This window comes from Dermochelys coriacea, chromosome 19 (assembly GCF_009764565.3).
Source record: "Dermochelys coriacea isolate rDerCor1 chromosome 19, rDerCor1.pri.v4, whole genome shotgun sequence".
NCBI classification, from domain to species: domain Eukaryota; kingdom Metazoa; phylum Chordata; order Testudines; family Dermochelyidae; genus Dermochelys; species Dermochelys coriacea.
In genome coordinates this window covers 9,596,572-9,619,359 of record NC_050086.2, presented here as the reverse complement: position 1 = coordinate 9,619,359, position 22,788 = coordinate 9,596,572, and the positions used below count along the sequence as shown (strand labels likewise).

General features: G+C 49.9%; 1 protein-coding gene across 1 annotated transcript in view; it reads right to left on the bottom strand.

The window, feature by feature from the left end:
- Window positions 1–20,864, bottom strand: part of EXTL1 (exostosin like glycosyltransferase 1) — a 47,167-nt gene extending 26,303 nt beyond the window's left edge. The window contains 1 exon segment of the mRNA XM_038377981.2: window positions 18,139–20,864. Coding sequence (XP_038233909.1) covers window positions 18,139–19,073 — 935 coding nt within the window. The 5' untranslated portion in view covers window positions 19,074–20,864.
- Window positions 20,865–22,788: the final 1,924 nt, after the last annotated feature.

Genomic DNA, 22,788 nt, shown 5'->3' with positions numbered 1-22,788 from the left:
CCAGCTCTGGACACTGCTGAATTTTAACCAAAGACGGCTTGAAAGGAACCCAGATTCTTTCTCTGCACTCTCAGAGCCCCAGGAGACTGGGACCGAGGAGACTGCAGCCTGTGGTTTACATAGCCGGATTAAGAAGTAAAAAATTTCCCCAGAAACATGCAACTAACTTCAGGCCCTGGCTCCAGCAAAGCGGCAGGGAAGAGCGGTTTAAGTTTCATTTGGAAGCGCCAGGTAGGAAAGTGGCAACTCAGGAGTTGGCTGTTACCCTCATTCCCATCCTGCTGGGAATTTATACCATGCAAAGAAGAGAGAAGGGGAGATCTCAGGCTTCTACAGGGCCAGAGGAAAAAGGGTATTTATACCCAGAGAGAGAGTGGGAAAGGGGGCATTTTGGGGGCTGTCAGAGGTCAGCCTTATCAGCCAGGGAAATGAGAAAGTGGCAGCCGATGCTGGCAGGGCTGAGGCCTTAGGAAACACTTTGCTCTTGATGTTCTGTGGTTTCCAAGCAATAATATCCCTCAGTTGTTTCCCTGTTTCCGTACAACCAAAAGACATAAACTCTCTGATCTCTGTTCATCTGTTCCTGTCATTCAGAAGCAAAACAGCAGGTCTGGGATGAGGGGCTGGGGGTGTGAACGACGGTGGGTTCACTAATTGGATCGAGAAGAGCTTTTCCAAAAGCATCGATTTTTTGATTTTTAAACCAGCATTCTTCCTGCAGCAGAAAAAGATGTTACAAGACGCACTTTATCAGGGCACAGAACCTGTTTGTGCAGGCAATTCCCTGCGGCAGAGGGGAGCCTGAGCTGCTTGCAAGCCCTTCCTCTGCTTGGAGCGTAATCCGGAGGAGGCAGGTTACATGATACATGCATAACATGCATGTGTTACTGCAGTTGGAAAGTTAGAGCCAGGCAGCTTGTTGCTGCGCTAGGCCCATGTTTCCCCTGCTAACAACGGAGCCGCCACTTATCTACTCTTACTTCGCTTGCAGGGTGAAAGGGGAAATACTTCAGACCTCTAGGGTAGGAGACTGAACCAGGAACGGGTCTGTCCCTAAATGAGTGACGGCCCTGGTACAAGCCCTCTCCAGCCTCTGGGAGCAAGAGCACTGAGCCTGGATTGTTAGTTCTGAGCCAGACTCACCAAATTTGGGGAGATGGGTGGGGTGTCCTTGATGTCACTAAAAGAAAGCCAAATGGGAGGGACCGAGGATTACTGACTAGCACCCCAGATTGGGAGTCAGCTAACCTGGGATCTGTTCCCTGCTCTACGACTGACCGATGGCATGACCAGGGGAAACTCGCTTCATCTTCACGTCCCCTCCCACCTATTAAGACTGTAAGTTCTCCAGGTCAGGGACTGTCTCTGCACAGCACCTAGCACAATGGGGCGCTGAGCAAGGTTAGGGTTACTAGGCCCTCCTATAATGGTGCTGATCTGCTTTTGATCTCAGCCTCCTCAAAAATTTGGGGATGTTTAGAGATGGAGTTCTGGCTTGGGTGCATCCTTACCATGTGCACGTTCCATATGAATTCTAGGCACTATCCACTCACCTGGAAGAGATCTCTTCTTCCCTCCCCCCACCCTGCTTTGAGGAAAGCCCATATTCTTCTCATCTTACTGATGGAGAAACTGGGGCAGGGAGCGGGTTAGTAGCTTGTTCATGATTACATCAGTGCCACAGCTGAGCAAAGGACCCAGGTCTCCTTGTGCCTTTAAGACCATTGCGGGATCAGTGGTTGCAATGAAATGTGCTTAGCTAGCTAATGAAAACAACATCACTGCCGACTGAAGAAGTGCCTTGCAGCCCAAGAGCTGGGAGCACTTTACAAAGGTGGGTGGCCAGGTACCATTATCTTCACATTTCAGATGGGGGAAAACGAGGCCCTGCGAGGGTCCTCATCACTTATTAGTACAGGAGCACCCAAAATGCACCAGGCGCTGTACAGGGATCTGGGATGGCCTGCTCTGTGCCCTGGAACGCTCCCATTCTAACCATCCCCCCCAAGTCAGGGGCAGAGGCGAGTGATAGGCATGGTGGTTGGGATGCTTGCCTAAGACTTGGGTTCAAGTCCCTTTGCCATTGCTTTGCTGCCTGACCTTGGGCAAGTCACTTTGCTCTGTTATATCGTCCCTGTTGTACACTGCCCTAGCTCACTGGGGTGTGGCAAGGAGAAATACATTAAAGACAGTGAGGGGCCCAGACACCATAGTAATAACGGGGACCAGATGAGTACGTGAGCTAGAGGAGAGCCCAGGTGCTAGGCGCTAGCCCAGGCTGGCTGTTTCAGCATTAGTATTTCTTTCATCCTACCTGAACAATTACTGGGGGCTCTAGGGGTGTGAGGGTCTCCAATCGTTCTCCGAGCAGCTGCTGAGATCACGATGACCAAGCACCCCAAGGGTTTTCTGGGAATCATGCAAACGGGAGAGCTGTACTCGTTTCCCTGCTCTGGGCTCATAGCTTTGGGGAAGGGGGACTGCTCTCGCATAAGCCCATCCACATGCAGCAAGAGGCAGCTCGGGCGCTCCCCCACCAGGCAAAGTGGACTTAATCACCTCTCCAATGGTTTGACAGCCCCGTGGCGCCAGCCGCAGAATGGTTCTTGGTGCGGTTTTGTGCGACAGGAGAGGAGAGGGTTTGCACAGAGGTGAGGTGTCTGTAGGCAATGGAGCCTTGAGTTGCTAATTCTTCCCACTCACTCCCATATGGCTTCCATAAGCTCCTCCTTTCCCCTGTGCTGTGCTCCTGCTTGCGTGGCAGCCAGTCAGTGCTGCTCCATACAGGGAACGGAACGAGGGCCAGAGCAATGATGGAACCCTGCTCTTCTAGGTGAATGTCTGATTGTCCCAGGGTGGGTGACTGATCCCTTTAAGCGACTAACGAGCACCTGGCCTGATAAAAGGCTACCAGAGGCCAGTTGGAGGAAGATGCCCTTTGAGAGAAGATCCCTGAGACTGTAGGCCTGGTAACCTCTCCAAGCTGATGGGTGAAAGGATTCCTGGATCTGAGGCCTGGTTAGGGTGACCAGGTGTCCGGTCGAAAAGGGCCCCTGGCGGCTCTGGTCCACACTGCCGACTGGACCGTTAAAGGTCTGACTGGACTGTTAAAGGTCCAGTTGGTGGTGCTGTGGCGCTATGGCAGGCTAATCCCTACCTGTCCTGGGGCACTGCATTGCGCCCCGGAAGTGACCAGCAGGTCCAGCTCCTATGCAGGGGGGCTACGGGCCTTCGTGCTCTGCTCCTGCCCCGAGCACCGGCTCCACACTCCCATTGGCTGGGAACTGGCCAATGGGAGCTGGGGGGCGGTGCCTGCGGGCGAGAGCAGCGTGTGCGTAGCCTCCTGCCCCTCCTCCCCCACTAGCACCAGACCTGCTGCCCACTTCCGGTGCACGTGCAATACAGTGTCAAGGTATCTGGGCATTACACTGGACTGAAGTGTGACCTTTCAACGGCACCTCGAGAACACCCGCAATAAGGTCAGGTCTCGTGTCACGCTTACCAGAAAATTGGCTGGAACCTCATTGGGCTCCAGTCCACAGACCTTATGAACTGCAACAATTGCCTTGGTATATCCTGCAGCTGAATATTGTGTGCCAGTGTGGTCTCACAGCAGCCACTCTTAACTCCTGGGCACTCAACTCAATAATGCCATGCGCATAGTGTCAGGGGTGCTCAAATCGACTCCAGTCGACTGGCTCCCAGTCCTATCGCACATCCAGCCTCTACAGGTTAGAAGAGCTGCTCAGACGTCTCTTTCTCCACTAGGTCACTGCAAATGCGAGGATCCCGCTGCACCATGACCTGCAGAACCCACCAAAGATGAGATTAAAGTCCCACAACCCTTTATGGAACTGTATCAAGACCCTTACCCCCAACTTCAATGCTGAGGCTCTGTGGAGAGTCACATGGAGCATTTCAACAGCTCAAAAACCGCTCATTGTTGAACCTGCTGAGAAACTGCCAGGTTTTGATTTGTGCAGATTGAATTGCATCAGGACGTCTCATGGGAGATGTGGACAAACCCTCTTTAAATGGAAAACGAGGCAAACACCTGTATGCGACGGTGGTCACCAGGTACAAATGATGGAGCACATATCTGAGTGTCCCCTTCGTTCTTTTGCTGGGGCCCTGCAGGACATTCACCATCTCACTGCTGCGGCAATATGCTGGCTATCAAACTTAGATATAAATTTGTAGCTGTTGCTACCTACACAAGCTATATGGAAGAAGAAGAAGAACTGTAGAAATGCTTTCTTTGTAGATGATGGATGAACCCCTGAGGTTTTATTATGGCGGGGTAAGTGTCTGTAACAAGGAGCACACATACATTTCTACGACGTAAAACCTAAAACAATTCTTGGTAAACCACGGAACCTGCTCAAGGAAGATCTCTCCAACCCCGGCACCACCCGATTCCAGGCCCAAGGTTTACCATCATGCTGGGAGGTGTTCAGACGAGGGGTAAGAGGAGTCTAAGGCTTGGTCTACACTTAAAAATTACATCGCTGTCGCTACATCACTCAGGGCTGGGAAAGATTTTGCACCACAAGCGCTGTAGCTAGGTTGTCGTAACCCCCTGGTGTAGACACAGCTAGGTGGGCAGAAGGATTCTTCTACTGACCTAACTAATGGCCAGATTTTCAAAGATTTATATAGGGATTTTCAAAAGCATCTAGGCACCAAACTTCCATTGATTTCAATGAGGGGCATCTGAAAATTCCACAAAAATCCCACCTTTAAATGTCTCTGTGCCTTTAAAAATCCAGCCCCAAGGGCCCAGATCACTTGTGAAAATGGGACTTAGGTTCCTAAGTCACACAGTCGCCCTAGATCAGGTGTGAGCAGCTGAGGCCGGCCGCATCCAGCTTGCTAGAGCGTTTTATTTGGCCCGCCAACCAGATGAGGCAGAGGGGAGGAGGCCTCCAGCCGGGAGAAGAGAACGGTGAGAGGTGGCTCTTCCCACTGCCTGGGGGAGGTGAGGGAGCAGCTTCCCAGTCTCACTCTGGGATGGCCCTGGGGGATGGCACCTGCTCAGGAGTTACTGAATGGCGGTGGGGGGGCTCTGGCAGGGGGCACAGACTCATTTGCCTTAGGGATTATGGTCAGGCAGATTATGGATGTCACACGGTGCAGTGGGTCAATGCAGGACTCGCTGCTCTGGCATGTGTTCTCGCAGCAGCAGTAGCCGCCAGGGCAAGCTGCCCCAGGACAACAAAAGCGGCTTCTTCCTTGACCGCCAAAGGGTTCTGTGGATTTTGTGGCCTTCTGTTACCTTAAAGTTGCCCATCCCTGGCTGATTATGCCCCATACATAACTTCATTCAAATTAGGGGGACTAGATGTTCCGATTTTTATAGACACAGCAGTGATATTTGGGGCGCTTTCTTATATAGGCTCCTATTACCCCCTACCCACTGTCCTGATTTTTCACACTTGCTATCAGGTCACCCTAATTCAAATGACTAATTAAGGGCCTGAGGATCCTTTGCGCATCTCTGGAAGCCTAAGAATGCCTTCGAGTAGGTACAAATTACACTTGATTACTCCTTTACGCTGCCGAAGAGGTGTAAAGGGGCCTTAGCATGACTCAGAATCTGGTCTTGTGGGTTTTGGAGAAAAGCCTCAGAATCAAAAGACAGACATGAGTGGAAAATCTGAGATCTTGCTGCTAGTTGATGTAGGCAGTTGAGGTCAACCCTATATTCCTTCCACCTGGGCTTTACCATGACTGGCTACATCGAGGTAAAATAAAGCGCCTGTCTCCACTGGGCTTTTACATTGAGTTCACTGTCTCGCTGTCAAAGAAATACATCTGAGACCACTTGCCCGTACAGACCAAACGTACATTCCCACAGCCATTTCCTGCAGTGGCAGCCAGGGTGTTTGCCCCTCTCTCGTACCGATCAGTGGGTTGTGAGAGCTGGGCTGAGAGTAGTTTCTGCCATGCTTGCAGAGGTGGGAATGAATTTCACACCTGTCTGGGTGCCCCTCGGCTGCAGATGAAGGACCTTAGTGCCTCCGGGAGCTGACAATCAGAGCCAATTATAACCGGACTGACCTGCCGTGACATTAAAATGCCCAGCAGAGCTCATCTGGTCCTGGCAGGATGGTGATTTTGCATGGCTATGTGTGGCTGATGTGGAAAGATCACTATTTTACAGCTCTGGAGGTGACAATCTGTTGGCTCTAACGATCAAACTAGCAGTTGCCCAAATTAACTCTTATTACCCAATTCGACTGTATTTTCATGTACAAAATACAAAAGGAATAACACATCTCCCATTGAGAGTCTGTGGACAGTAAATTCTAATAGGCTCAATAACTGGAAAGTGGTTTTTTTTTTTTTCTCCCATATCTCCCCTTTGCCTTGTTTTTCTGACCACATTACATTTTCTTCTCATTAACGGCCATGAGTCACGGATTCTAGGTCATCCACTATCAAGCACCAGGTTAATGAAGCTATTATACGCCGATGGTCTGGGGCAGGCAGCTGTTCAATAAACCAAAACAGGTTAAGGACCCAGTGGTGCCTTGGTGAGTTAAGATTTGTTTGCAGAAATATTGGTGCTGATACCATGAGAAAATTGAACCGAAACAGCCATGGATGGACCTATTCTTGTGGGAGGGTTTCAGCCTGGTCCCCATGACCTCAGTGGGAGTTTGGCTGCTGATTTCAGTGAGATCGGGATTGAGGGCTGAGAGTTCATGGATAGGCCACGGGTGTGCTTCAGAACGCACATGTGTGCTCTGTGACCACTTTTGGGGAGCCCTGCTGAAAACGATAGGCCAAAACGTCCACCGTCTGCCAATGCCAAGAGACCAACAGTGCTCTAGTCCTGCCTGCAGAGGGAGCTGCGCAGGGTGGGGAGGGAGCCCAATAGAAGATTTCCAAGCAGCTATGGGGCATCCAGAAGAGAAATGCCGGTTTCTGTGGCTGTCACGTCATGTGGCCACTGTCCTGGTGGGAGTCCATGCAGAGCCCACCATGCCCCTGCACTGGATATAGTCTGCTATGAGTGTCACCAGACACAGCCTCCCCTTCCCCAGAGACTGAGTGTGCTGGGCCCAAAGTACACCCATCTCTACTAGCTCAGACCTCACGAGCCCTGGATCAGGACTCAAGCCCTCATCTTAGGAAGAGCTAACACTGAGCCATCAGGCCAGCCCTGGCTCTTGTTTTTAATCAGTGTTTTCCTCCTGTAGCTGGAGATTACCAGCTCCTGATTTGATACCGCCTGCCTCCTCAAGCAGCACAGCCGGGCCAGTGCGTGTCCTGCCTGGATCTAATGGAAGTGATATTTTCATTAAACGCCATATGGCGACTGTTACTAATATCCTGGTTTCTGCAGGTGGCTGGGCAGAAGGTACATAAATCTGGTACATTTCTCTTTTTCAAAGGGGCCAGCTGCCAGGGAAGTGTTATCAAGCCTTGTGCCTAGGACAGGCTAGCAGTAATGAGACGCGTTTTATCTTCACTGAGTACTTAACCACTCAATAGCAACCCTCCAGCACCCAGTGATCCCAGACCCCCCGACCCCAATATCACCCAATTACCCCCAGATACAGCCAGCAATGATCATGCTCATATGTCCAGGCCATAATGTGACCAGTAGCCTTAGAGTTTATGGGGCACCAAGCTGCTGAGGGGCACCGAGGAATAGAGCTTTTGAGGACCGGCTCTTGGCTTCCCTGCACTTCCAGCCCTACAACTAGCTAGAACACTGTACAATAACCCCTGGGGGATGGAGAGGGACCCTGGACAAGCTGATTGCTAACTGCCAGGATTTTAGGGTTACTATCTACATTTAACATGTGGGGAAACTGAGGCAGGGAGCCATCAAGTGATTTGCCCAGGGTCACAGAGGAGCATGTCAGACCCATGATTAGGATTCGGGAGTTCCTGGCTCCCATGTCAGCATGCAGCCTGCTATATTATGCCTCTCTCACCGCTCTTCCTCACAAGCCAGGCTCTGGATCGATGTTTCACTTTGAAGATTAGCCTCCAAAGAGTTTTTTAGGCTCACTCAAACCAGGGCTCACAAGGCGTGTACTGATGTTACGTCAGCCAAAGGGACAGCCCGGTGCTTTCCAGCACTCACGTGCAAGGAAAGACCCACTTTTCTTCTTGACGCCGATGATCTGCGGGTGTTTAATGACATATGAATCTGTGCTACGGACAGTGTCTCTTTTCAGAGTGCAGCGTCATTGCATTCCCAGCTCAGACAAGACAATTGCTCATCTTCCCTTTGTAATGGTCCTGGCCTCGTCTCAGCTGCTCATGCACAGATACCCTAGTATGAAAAATGCATTGCCAGGCGAATTTATGTGTGATGTGCTGGGTGGGGAGGGGTGGTATCAGGATGAGGACGTTTTCATTAAGCAATTTTGTTAGCACTGCTACAGGAGCATGGCAAAATTCCACCGGCATTGACCTGCCTGTTCCCACCCATCCCCACACGGGGAAGGATATTTTAATGAGGTGAGTGCAATAGAACTGATTACTGGGAAGCAAAGATGGTCTGGCTGCTAGTCAAAGACAAGGGGACTGGGAAGCAGGAAAGCTGAGGTTTGTTGCCTGCTCTGGGCAAGCAAACATGGGTTCAAAGGCCACATAAGCGTGTGTGTGGATGGTGGTTGGGGAGGTTGGGCCAAACCATGTGTAAGAACACACGGTAAGCATGCAGCACAGACATAGCCTGTTTTACCTTGGATGACTCCTACTGAAGTCTGTAGGAGTGGAAGATGGTAGGGATTGATTGAGCCCTACATTTTGCAAAGCAGTGGGTCAACAAAGGTGCTACCACAATCTCTTTTTAAATGGCTACGAATACCCAGCCTCAGGCACCTGGGACCTGATTTTAAGAATCACTGAACCCTCCTTCTCCTCTCCCCTGGGCCCACTGGAGTCCATGCAGACTGCGGGGGCCCTGCACCTTTGAGAATCAGACCCAAGGGATGTCAAGTTGGACACCCGGAAATGAGGCTATCAGATGAGGCCACTTTGGCCAGTGTAGCCCTTGAACTCCATTAATCAGCTGTAAAATGGTTGTAAGCTTCTTATTCCAGGTAGGCATTAATTCATTGATCACAGAAATGTAGTGCTGGAAGAGACCTCCGAAGGTCATGGACATCCATTCACCCACCCTGAGGCAGGATCAAGTACATCTAGATCATCCCTGACAGATGTTTAACCTGTTCTTAAAAAACATTTATCCCCACCAGCTAGAGGGCAACGACCTTTTTTTTTTTTTTTTTTTTTTTTTTTTTTTTTTTTTTTTAAAAGATGAGTGAAGTAATTCCAGTGAAGTGCTCTGAAGTCCTCAGGTGGAAGGTGCTAGAGAAATACAGTGTGTTAAGGGGAACCTGATTCTCCTTTCCAATAGGTGTAAATTACACTGATGTCCACTTTAAGGCCCCTTTACACTGGCAGAGTGGCGTAAAGGAGCTTTGGTGTAAAAGAAATCAGGCCTGTAACGTTTTCATCCCCCGCTTCTACCTGGGCTAATTGGCTGCCACGATGATTTTGCAAGGCAGTGCCCAAAGAGTTGGCAAAGTGCCATGAGAGCCTTTGGGATTAAAGCGCTGCATAAATGCAAATTATTATTGTTAACAGAAATACTTAAGCATTATGGGTCCAATATTGTCCTGCCGAGACAGCAGCAACTTGTGAACATGTTTGTGCCATCACTGGCTTTCAATGAGGATCAGAAAGGCTAGGGTAGGATTAACTAGATACAGCTGTGATTGAAATAAAGCTCAATCAATCATTTCTCCCAGGGCCTTCTCCCAAGTTGCCTGTTTAGTTCAGGAGGCTGCAAAATGTTTGTCTTTCTTTATGTACATTGTTTTTCCCCGATGGTTTTGTTTTGTTTTTTGAAAGGATCTGGTTTGGGTTAAATTGGGTTTGATCCTGCAAAGCGCAGAGCTGCTCCTAAAAGGTGCTGCGCCCCCACAGCGACTAACGGAAGTTGGTGGGGGATGCTCAGGATTGGGCCCTAACTTTTCACATCACGAAGGTCCAGAGTGGTGCTGCCACAATGAGCCCTCACCCAGTGGGCTGGCAAATCTGTGGGCCATCCCCCATTTGGCACAGGCACCGATAGCGTTTCCAGCTGTTCCCCTTGCCTTGTGCCTCCTTTGAAAATCTGGCTCTCCATATCAATGTGAAGATTTTACTTGCTTTGCTTTGCATTCACATAGGGCCTGCTGCGGCAGTTGAAATGAATAGAAGTCTGGCCCCGTAAGGAGTGCAGGATCGAGCCTACAGCTCATCCGAGTCCTAGGATAGCTGTTGGATAACCCTGTTAAATAATGTAACTCTTAGACATTCCTCACATGCTCAGCCCTTCATCCTTTCAGGGTAGATCTGCATTCGGTTCCAGGCAGCTTACTGGGTGCAGATCTTTCCAATGAAACCTTTAAAAACTAAGCTCCCATTTGCTCTACATGGACTTTAAAGATCCCAGGGCACTTTTCAGAAGAGCAGGGGGGTTGCCTCAGCTTCCTTAGTCAAAATCTCTCCTTTCCCTCACATTGTATCATTAGGTGACCCTTGCGGTCCCTTCTAACTACTATGATCCTATGATTTCTTCTGGATTGACACCAGAATCTGGCCCACTGTTGGGGAGGACTCAGGGAGGAAGGGTGCAATGCAAATGTAAATTCTTAACCTTGCCAGTTTTTAAAAGTGTGCAGCACAGCAAGGGTTACTGTTGGCTAGGGAAATAGGAAATGTATCAAAGTTTTCTACCTTCTACTCATTCTCAGAGCCCTTTGTCACCTTGATCCCAGCTATGGAGTGAACCCTTCCACTCTATCCCATTTGTCAGTCTGCCAGTCAGCCGGGTTCCCCATGTATCATAAATCTAATTCCATCCTCTGTTCAATGTAAATCTTCTTGTGCTTGCAAATCATTTTACTGGATTACTTGAGTATGGGGAGAGGAAGGCATTTCACTTTCCAAAGCTCCTTCTGTTGAAGATCTGACCTTGGTCCTTTCCAAACGGTGATTTTTCTCTTTCTGTACTAACCCTAGCACTTCTATGATGCCTTTCATCTGAGCATCTCAACGTGCCCTGCTCAGACTAATGAATTAAGCCCCTATGAAACAGGGAAATACTACCTGCATTTTATAGGCAGGTGCTTAGTGTGGCTGAAAATCAGGCCTACATATGCGTTTAGGTAGCCTGGTTTGACAAGCTTGGCTTAAAAGAACTGTCTCGGATCAGTGATAGTCGTAAACAGAACCCAGGAGTTCTTGGTCAAGATTTTTAAACAGCAGATGCCTAAAGCCAACTTCCTAAGTTCATGTTCAGATGCACAAATAAGTGGCCTAGTTTTTTCAAAAGCACTGAGTGCCCAGCAGCTCCCCCTGAAAACAGCGGGGGCTCAGTGCTTGGGGAGATCATAGAATTGCAGGGTTGGAAAGGACCTCAGGAGGTTGTGAAGTCCAACCCCCTGCTCAAAGCAGGACCAATCCCCAATTTTTGCCCCAGATCCCTAAATGGCCCCCTCAAGGATTGAGCTCACAACGGTGGGTTTAGCAGGCCAATGCTCAAACCACTGAGCTATCCCTGCCTGCCCCCTATTTAGGCCTCATCCAGGTGCCTAAATATGGACTAACCTTAGGCACCCAGGCCCAGATCCTCACAGGTATTTAGGTGCCTAAAGCCCACTGAAATCAATTGGCACCTAAATACCTTTGGAATCTGGGCACCCAGTCTGTAAATGGGGGCCTGCGTGACTTGCCCTGTGTGTTCGAGCTTACTGTTCTCAGGAAGGAAACAGTAACAACTCCCTTCCTTCACTGGGACATTCACATTGATGCCATATTACTCTTTTGGCCTGTGTCCCAGCTTCCTGCGGTCTCTGCACAAACGTTCGTTCTCATGCTCTCAGAAGCATCTCCCCAAACCAATGCACATTAGCTGCTACCCACATGCCCGCTCTCCTTCTTCTACCGAGGACGCTTCCTGCCGGGCTGGCATTTTAATTCCTGGGGAACTGTTCCTTTGTGATGGATGAGACATGAAGAGCGCCTGGCATCTGACAGGAGGTGAAATCCAGCAGGTGGCTGGGTAGTTAAACTAATACACCATTTATTTTGATTCTCGGGATAGCAATTACTGAGCCAGAGGCACATTTAGCGCTCCAGGGCAAGGGGTGTTTTAATTATGCACGAGGCAGAGCTCTCCAGGCTGACAATGCCTCTGTCACGTGCACAAGAAATAAACCTTCACTTTGTCTCTTGGGAGTACGAGGGATCCTGCAATAGTTGCAGAGAGAGACGCTTGCCAGAGGTGGAAGACACAGACACGCTCAGAGGGGGTGAGTACCTAAACCTTCTGTGACTCAGGATCATAGAATCGCAGGGTTGGAAGGGACCTTAGGAGGTCATCCAGTCCAACCCCCTGCTCAAAGCAGGGCCAATCCCCAATTTTTGCCCCAGATCCCTAAATGGCTCCCTCGGGGATTGAACTCACAATCCTGGGTTTAGCAGGCCAATGCTCAAACCACTGAGCTATCCCTCCCCCATCTTCGGGAACATCCACGCTTTGAGCTGTGGGTCTGATTCCCAGCACGAAGCGACCTATCCAAGCAGTGGGGGCAGGGGGCTAGCCCACCGTAGGATGTGCCTCTCCGAGACCACAGGTATCCTCAAAGGCATCCCGACCCCAGCCCCTGGAAACGCACATCACGGGGTGACCTGTCCTGATTCTCCCTAAGCTCCCCTGACGCAAACACTCTTGACCTGATTGTGATCTCACGTGCACTGGTGCAAATCCATTGACTGCAATGAGGTTCTAGTGAGCACTGTCTGTGTTCAGAGAGGGAAGAACCATTCCTTCCTTCTGATTCTCAGCTGGGCTTGGCAGTGGGTCCAGGCTGCTCCTATTCCCTTCTGAGTGGGAGGCTTCACCAGTCATTTCTGGACCCTGGGGCGAATCCTGGCCTGGGTTGAGCTGCTGCAAGGCCCCAGTGCACACCCTCAGGGAGTGTTATTGCTCCCATTTTACAGAGGGGAAAAATGAGGCAGAGAGATGGTAATTACTTGCCCAAACTCTCACAGGGAGATTGTGGCAGAGGCAGGAACAGGGAGACCCAGCCCTGTCCAGTCACAGCACCCCCTTTCCCATGGGGACCCCTTCATGGCGACTCTCCATATCCACTTGCAGGCTCTCAGGGCCTTGGTCATGCTTTACTCCATTGTAGTGGGTTCTCCTTTTCTGGGCCCCTTTCCCTTCTAGTCTCTTCCACGCAAGAACCCTGATCAGGGCTGCCCTGTGCTCCATGGTCCTGTTTCTCAGTGAGGGCTGCTTTCCTCTTTCCCTCTGCCATGCCAAGCCGCAGGACCTGGTAGCCTCACCAGGGTGCACTGCTCCGGGGACCTGACGTAGCAGCTCTCGCCACCCGCTCGGCGAGCAGGATCTCACGCAGACCTGGACAGGGGCACGTCTCTGCTGTTCTGACCCATCCACGATCTCCTCTCGCCAGTCCGCACGAGACCTGGGAGGCTGGGCTTCTGGTTGCTTTCCAGTTAACAGAACCGGTCGCCTCGGCCCTCCGAGGCACACAGGGAAACGCCCCACACTGGGGCAGGCTACGGAGAGGCTTTCCCGGAGTTAATGCTTCAGCTGCTGCGTCCTGCGAGGCTGGCGAGACTGCCAGGGGCCTTTGTTATTCTGATGATCTTTTCTCATTTCCCTGACTCCTCGGAGTCTCCCTGCAGCCCCTGATAATCTGCTCCACCTGCTGACACACGCAGGCCACATATTAACCTCCCGCTACCTCCTAATGCTAGCGGCCGATGGTGGCTCTAATGCTGTTGTCCTGAGAGGCCTTTCCTGTTGATCCGATCTCCCTGCGAGATGGAGATATTACGAATCTATTATGGGGCTGCCGAAGGGCATCTATCACTGAGTAGAGAAGAGCAAGGACAGAAAGCCTTGGTGGGCTCTGGAGAGAGTCATCCTCTCTGTCCGTGTTGGTGCCTCATGTTCTCAGTGAGCGCTGCCTTCTACCCATTGACAAAAGAAGCTAGAGCACTAGCAAGTGCCCACTTCCCAGGCTAGCTGCCTTCACCCTGATCTGGACAAAATCTACCTTTCAGCCTGGGAGGTAGCTCAGTGCCTTAAGGCGTATTCCAGCCTTGGCATCTTCTGAGACTGCCAACAAAGGGGGCTCTGATGTGGAGACTTGGCCACTAGGGAGAGCTTGGCAGCGATTAAGGTGCCAGCCGGAGACTCACAAGGCCTGGGTGTGATCCCCAGCTCTGCCACAGACTCCCTGGGTGACCTTGGGCAAGTCACTTCCTCCCTCTCTGCCTCAGTTTCCCATCTGTACAATGGGAATAACAGCACTGCCTTGCCTTACAGGGTTGTATGAAGATAAACACAGGACAGATCAGGAGCTGTTCGGATATGACAGTGATGGGAGCCATGTGCGTACAACAGCTAGGAAGCTCACCAGCCCTTGGACGATTATGGGCTTTATCCCTGCCAACTAGTGATCTAGAGGCAAAGGAAGACACTGTATCCTGTGCCCATGGCAGCCAACCCCCAGAATCATTGTTCTGAACCCAGTCACTACTTGAATGCAAGATCCTCAATGTTTGAAAGAGCCAATAGCCTTATTATACCTTAGCTAGAGTCGGCTTGAGGAACTAATGATCTTTAATGAAACCATATTGAACAGACCTTTAAAAAATACCAACATGTATATCTTCCCCAGGGCTTTGCAGCCATAGTGTGGCCCCTGGGAGCTGCCACTACCAAGACCCCTATGATCTGACAAGCACCAACTGTCCCCTCCCCTTGGGGAAGAGAGAGGAGAATGAATGGAACCCCCCCCACACACACACACAAAAACTCTTCCCAGTGCTGCACTAAAGGATATAATTGCTGCGGACGGGAGGAGCCATCCCTGGGATGTGCAAACCGAACACCAGTCTAGCGATGCCGTTATGATCCATAATGACACCCCAAGCCCGGCTGGAGGAGTTAGTTCAATAGGCTACGTGTGCAGTTTGGGATGGCAATACTCCCTGAATGCTCATCTTCACACCTTACCAAGGCGGTCTCAGCCCTTCTGCCATGGGAGGTAGCTATACTGAGTCCAACGCACCTTACTGTGTGAGGGTCTTTCAGACGAACCTTGAGAACAGAGCTGGCAGTCAAAGGTCCCCAGGCTATTTCTGAGAGAGGACGGGGGTCTTTAACCAGCGTTTTCCCTCCCCCCAGCCCTGCATGGCACACCGGGTGCTGCCCCCTGCCTCAGAGGGGGCTGCGTTTCTGGGGTGCTGTACATATAGGGTTTCATCCCGTGCTAGCTTTGTCCTTGGCTTCAAGGAGAGCAGGCACTGACCAACGCAACTGCAACCTAGGTGGGCTCAAGTGTCCGCATTTGGCATTCGGTTAGATTGTGTCCACCCATTAGGACTCTGTGCAGAGCCCCGTGACCTCTACTAGGTGCTGCTCAGAGTGGCATTGAGATACTCCAGAGGAAGCCATTGCATCCATCCCGCCTCAGCCATCTAAGGTGCCCCAGCAAGGGCATGGAGAGGAAGCATCATGGGGAGCTGGGTGACGGTTTAGAGAAGCAGCATAGCAAAGGCAGAGATGGAGGCAAAGTAAAAGGATGGGGGGAGGCTAGAGAGAGAGAGAGAGAGCGTAGCAAGGGGACCACTGCAGTGATGCTACCAAGAGCCACTGTGAGTAGCATGATGTGGGGACACCCTGACGGACGATGCATGGAGAGAACACAGACAGGGAAGAGCAGTGCAGGGAACATGGTCAGTGCAGATGTTTGTTGGGGACCCAGAGCGCCAGCTCAGTGGATGAGGTACATTCAGACTGCAAAGCCGGGTCTAGATGAGAGTTACCCACCCCTGGGACAGACATGGCCTCTCAAACCCCTGGAGCTGATCTGGAGCTACCCACAGCTGGGGCAGGCGCATCCTGGGATCCATCGCACACTTTGATCTGCACTGCTGTAATGGTCAACCAGTGCCAGAAGTTTGTTTCCTATGTGCCTGGCTGCCTGGGAAGTATAAAATGCCCACTCAAATCTACTGGGCAGAATTTCATCCCTTATATTTAAAACTAGAGGCATCAGGACTTCTGACTGAACAACTCCCACTGGGATTCCTGATGATGGAGTATAAAAGAAAGGGGACAAAACAATCATTATTCTCCTCTCATTATTCCACTATGTCTAATGACTCCCTCTGCTGGGTCTCATCTTGCTAACTGATAGCAACAGGCTTGAACCAAAACCTTGGATCGGAGTGTGCACACACATTGACCGTCAGGAAAGTGACTCATTGTTGACAACCATCATCAATAACAGCTCAGAGGAAAATGCAGGAATTGTCGGACTGGAGCAGACCAGGGGTCCATCTAATTCAAAATCCTGTCTCTAACAGGGACCAGCGCACCACTGTGGGGCCAAGAAACTCCAAAGTGAACAATTATAGAATTACCTGCCCGCATGCCTAACCACCACCATCGGTTAGTGGGTGGCTCATGCCCTGGGGCCAATCGCGCCTCACCTGAATGTTCCTGCTGCTGGAATCCTTCAGTCAGTGATCATTTGCAATCACAAGAATGCCCACTGGCACTGAGCTGAGCCTGACACCACAACACGGCCCTGCTGGAAAATCCCACTTGGACTAGTGCATGCTCAGCTACAGCCCTTCAAGGAGCTGAGCGGCTCCGGAGAGATGCTAAGCGCTCTCAATGTAAAGTCAATGGGACAGGTAGCTGTTCAGCACCGCTCAGGATCAGACTCTATGGCTACATCTACATTGCAAAAAAAAACAAAAAACCATCACCCCAGAAACATGGCAACGAGTCTCAGAGCCCAGGGCTACAGACTCGAGCTCGCGTTATGACATCTAAGGTGTAGATGTTTCTGTTTGGGCTAGAGCCAGGCTCTGAGACTCACTTCCCTTGCTGGGTTTCAGAGCCCGGGCTCCAGCCTGAGCGGGAACGTCTATGCTGCTATTTGTAGTGCCATTGCATGAGCCCAAGTATGTAGACCCGGGCTCTGAGACTCACTGCTGCTAGGGGGGTTGGGGGTTTTTTTTGGCAGCATTGACGCACCTACGGGTACAGCGACACTCAAGCTGAAGGTGGAATTTCCAGCTTGGGTAGCCAGATGCACACAGGACAGACCAGCCGCCCGAGTAAGTCCCTAGCATCCCAGGCAAGATTGTACTTGGGGCAGCTAGCCATCCTGCTACCTTCACCCCCATGGCTATGCTTCTATATTTAGCCACGAGGTCAATTAAAGCTAGCACACATATGTCTACCTGAGCTGGTAATAACACCTCCAGCTTGAGTGTAGATGTGATCTTAGTGAGTAAAGACTCTAACAACCATGGCATTGCAACAGCTCAGCAGTAACCCCCGTCATTAGCAAGCTAAGAAGTTCCGCCTAGAATCAGTATTCCGATAAAACAACCTCTCCACCAGCCAAGGCACTGCTATGGGCCAAGGGCCGAAAGGCTGGATCCAGATTTCAAGCACCAACACGTTAGGGGGTGTTCAGCTCTGAGGGTTTAGTTTGGGCTCAGCTCCAATAAAAATATTTATGCTGGGGCGGGGGACGAGGGGAGAAAGTGTCATTCCTCTCTGCCGGAATTCTGGAAAAAAGCAAATCTCATATTAGAGGGGCAGCTGCGCTGATTGCAGATAAGAACAGCTCTCACTAGATTATTTGAACTTTAATACAGAACAGGCAACCCTGCATTTCACTTCCCATCACGGAAATTAAGCAGTGATTTATACAGCAGGATGGGAAGGGGGAAGATGACTAGAGAAATTACCCCTGTCTGTTATGTGACTCAAAATGTTCAGGGCCAGATCTTCAGCTGGTGTAAATCATCACAGCCAGTGAAGCAATGGCCATTCACATCAGCAGAGGATTTGATTCTCAGCCAGGAGAGACATCTTTTCCTCCCCTCTTCCTCTGTCTTTGCATTTTCATTGGCTAACTACATTCCAGTGCACTATTTATCTTGGTCCAGAACCTCGGCTCGTGTGGAGTTTCCTCCATCCCCTAGGGATTTCACCCATAAATCACATCTCAACATCAGTAATGACTGGAGTACATCTCAACATCAGTAATGACTTACTTTTCATAGTCAGAGTTATCCTTGTCACAGCGTATGTCCTTGTGTTTCTCCCAGTCTTTGCCATGTTTGCAGGTGGTCAGGGAGATGATATCCTTGCCATTATGGATATGGTGTAATGCATTCCTGGTGTCAGAACCAATGCCAGTCAGGTACCTTTTCCCTTTAAAAGCCAACATGTACTTTTTCTTAGGAGGCACAGAGTTCTGGTACAGCCAGCCCCTCTCTCCACCCTTCTGAGGATGCTCCTTCGAAAACAAAGGGATGGAGATATCAAAGCCGGGCCTGAAGTTCTCAACATAAAAACTTGCCTTGGCCAGGATGGCCTGGCCAATGTCGAAGCCCAGATCCTCTGTGTAATTCGGCCAGGTGCCTGAGTAAAGATTAAATATCAGATGGTTTTGGCCGTCATTCCATAGAGGGAAACCTTGGATTTTATCGTTGATGCTGTGAACGTACTGGATGGAGAGATGATCCCTATCCAAAGTATCAATATTTAGGATAAAGAGGCAGGCTTCTTCTGGGTTGGAGGTGTGGTATTGGGACTCCTCAATGGATGTGATTATTTTGAGATAACTTTCTGACACCGAGTCCTCTCTCTCCATGGGGTAGACAAAGACCTTGAAACCATGTTTCTCACACCTCGAAAAATCAAAGCAAGTTTCCATGCGGCACCTGCTGTGCTTATAGATGTTCATTCTTGACTCCCTTCTGGCTTTGGCAGATTGTTTGTGGTGGCCTCCATTGCTCTGAAGTTCTTCGGGATCTGCAAAGCTCTTGAGGAGGGACCTGTCCGTCCAGCGGGGCCAGTTCTTCAGCACTGCGGCTTTCTTTCTGGTGAGGAAGGCCAGGCGTCTTAGTTGGTCTCCTCCAAAGAAGAAAAGCAGAAGCCAAGAGGCAAAGAAAGTTATGAAAATGTATTTCTTCCTGGTCTGCATATGTTCACCTGGGCCCCTGACTCCTCATTTGAACCAGGAGTAGGTGAACTTAGTCAGCAGGTAGATTCAGAAAGGAAGATCATTCCAGTGGGCTCAGTTCGCACTCCAAAGTCCACTAGCCAATGCCAGCTTCAAACTGGAGTGGGAGCAATTTGGAGCATGTGTTTTGTAACCTGTCTCTTTCAGGACTTCGGAGCACTATATTAACCTGTAGGCTCTTCCAGCATTTCCAGCACCACACACGTCAAATTGGACTCTTCTTGCTTTTCTTATTTAAAATCTGTTCTCCTCCCATGGAGATTTAATAGCAAAGCTTCCCCAGCACCATTCGGTTCTGAACCCTTCAATTTCTTAACGCTGTACAAGATTTCCAAACTGTCTGATTCTGTCTTCTACAATGCAATATTTATTTCAGCATGAAACTGTGTTAAGCAATAATCATTTTTCTACCACTGGTTGGCCTGGCTCTTAAACCCCTGGAGAGAAAGGTTACACCATTCCTTTCTCTTGGGTTAATACTCTGTGTCATTTTAATCAGCTCCCCCACATTTTGCTGTTTTAGTTCAGATGTAGGATTTTTTGCCCTAGCCCCTTCAGACTTCTCTATGTATCAAAAGTTTACACTTTCCTGCATGCAGCAGATAAATGTCTCTCTGAGTGGCTCACTCTAATGCTCTCATTTAGAAATCTTTTCCTTTCCACTTCTGACAGCTTTTAATCTCAGTCTCCCCTTTACCTTCAATGGTCCATAGATAAAGATCACCACTTCCACTGCCATTGAAGAGCTTCAAGAGAGCAGCCGGGGCTCCAATCTGCTATCCTTCGATTGTTCTGTCTGTGGAGCTTTGACTTCTAGCTTCTTGCTGTGTTTGGGGAGCATTTCCAGTTAAAGAGATCGCAGTGCTGAAGGCATGTCCCCATGCCCTTTCCACAGATAATCAAACCAGCTCTTGGTCACTAATTGATCAGAGTTATACTGACATCCTCAGTCTCATTAGAGTCTTTTGGAGGTCTTTTAGGAGTAAGCTCTCTGCTCTTTCTGCCTCTTATTAAGCTCTCTCTTTCTCTTTATCCCCTTTGGTTAGCCCTTTCTCTCTGAGTGGAGAGTTATTTCTGTGTGTGTATGGGGAGTTTTTTTTCTCCCACTTCTATGGGTGTATGAAGAACTATGCTCTCTAGTCTTATCTTATGTAATTAGCCCCCTCTACCTCTGTGTGCCTGTATGGCATGTACATATTTATACAGAATATGTCCTAGTTACTGTACCCAGTCACCTTTCTCTCTGCCTGCCTATTTTCTCTCTGTTTCCGTGTCCTCCTCTCTACTCCATGATTAATTTCTTCTTGCTCTCCACTCACCTCCTCTTCTATCACTCTCTATTAAACTACATTAATATCTTTTTCTCCCCCAATCCTCTATTTTTCTCTTGCTGACTTTCTTTCTGGGTACATATCTGGCTTGATCGCCTTTCGTCTCTCAGTACTTCTATGTTGGTCTCTTTCTCTGTGTGTGTCTATCTTGAGCTCTCTCTTTCTCTCTTTATTTTGATTTCCATTTCTTTCTGATCCCTCTGCGCTTATTTCTAGCTACCTATCTGGGTCTATTCATCTATTTCTCTACTTGTGTCTCTCTCTCTCTCTCTCTCAGGCTGCCAAGCAGCAGCTGTTACACAGCGTTCTAAGGCCACTTTCACAACATTCCATCCCGGCCCCGCCCACTCGTCTCTCATTCGTCCCCCAGCCCCTCAGAGGGCGGGGCTTCTACTTAACTCCTTCCTAACCGAGCCGCAAAAGAGGGGCGGGACCTGGAAAGGTCCGGGGCTTGCGCTCCGATGGGCTGTTAGGCGCCCGCCCGCAAGAAGGGGCTCGGCGGGGCTGCGTGTGCGCCGAGTCCCCCGGCAGCCGGGTCTTCTCTGCTCCTGTCTCATCCCGTCCCAGTGGGGGTGCAGTTGCCCCCTCCAGTAGGAGCCTGGGAGGGGAGCCTAAGCCTGACCAATGCATCGTATTGGTAGGGACTCGGGAGAGAGCCTATAAATCGCCCCCCACCACACACGCACCGGATAGTCGTAACAGTGATTCATATATAGGGGGAATCCGGGTGATTCATTCCCCACCTGCACCCTTTACAGTGATGCGATTGGCATAAGGAAGTGCCAGGGGGATCTGCTCTCCATCCCCCGGACCCAGCATGGAATCAGACCTGGCTTTATTTAGAGAGAGAGCTAAATAACCCCCACCGCCTCCTAGGTGACTTAATAGTGATTTGCTTGTAAGGGGGATTTTCCCCACGCCTTGCCACCAAAAAGTCCTGGCAGCGATTTATTCCTAGAATCGGATGAGCAGGAAAAATTCACACACCCCGGGCATCTTCTTAGCCGTTCATTGTAGGCAGGAAGAGGGAAAATATCCCCGTGGCCTCTGAGTATTCAGAGCAGAGATCTGGTTTTTAGAGGAGAAGCAGGGAAGTCCCCATAAGATGTCTTTTATCAGGGAGGGAGAATGCCAGGAAATCCAACCTTCTTCCCCCCGCCCCATTGCCCCCACCACACAGACACTCCTGTAGCCTTGTCAGTGATTTCTTTGCGCTCCCCTCAGCCAGCCACTGTGCCAGCAATTCAGTTTCCCTTTTGGAGCCTGATGCTGATTACAGAGCTCTGGGCACAGCAGGAGGGAGGAAGAATCAGCTCTCAAACTTTCTGGAAATTGATTATTTAGAGATAGGAGCCCTGAAAGCACTGGACCTAGTGAACTCCATTGAATTCAGTGCACCTGATTCTCCTATCTGACCAAGGTGATGTCATTGACCTCAATGGAGTTGATCCAGACTTGCCCCGGTGTAAGTGAGAGGAGATTCAGGCCCAGGGCTGTGTTTAACACACTAAATTCTTCGCTGATCAACTCATAATAACATTTCTTTGGTTCAGTGTTGTCATTTGGATTCCCACAAAATCCTGCTGGGCCAGAGGGAACTATTCTGGTTTATACTGGCTTGGCTAGCTGCCTTCCTGACTGGAAAGTAATTTGATGAGAGACCCCCAGTGGTGTCTCACCAGGTTTTCCTAAAGTCAAGGTAGCAGCACCTTGTTTGCTATGTGGGAGCACCAGTGTTCCTCACGGACTTTAACTGGGAAGAAGCGGACTCTAGTGAGCGTCAGGATCCCTGGGCTATTTTCCAAGCTGTGCCACTGACACTTTAATCTTTAACCCACCTTAACCTCAGTTTCCTCATAGATACCATGCATATATATTTAATACCCACTGTCGCCGCCTGCCTCACAGGGCAGTTGGGAGAATTAATATTTGTAAAGTGCCTTAAGAGTGTAGCCTACAGGTAGAGGTATTTACAAGGGTGTAAGTTAAGGCAGTAATGCAATAAGCCTACAAGAACTTAGCTAAACAAGGCATAAGGCTCAAAACCCTTAGCATAAGCAGCTAACCAGGAGTAAGATATCACAAAATAGGATGTTATAATGACTAAACTGCTGGCAGGTAACCACAAGATGCTAGTTTATACCAGCCTGGGATATTTTACATTAGGAACATGTGCAGACCACAAGCGTGCCGTGGTAACCGAGGTATGTGCTGAGAAGCTTGAGTAACCTGAGGGAGAAGGGCACCCCACCACTACTAGGGAATGGAACAACAAATCAGGGGAAAGGGCTGAACTCTCTACTGAATGTGCCTTAGGCAGAATGACATCAGCATTATAAACGCGT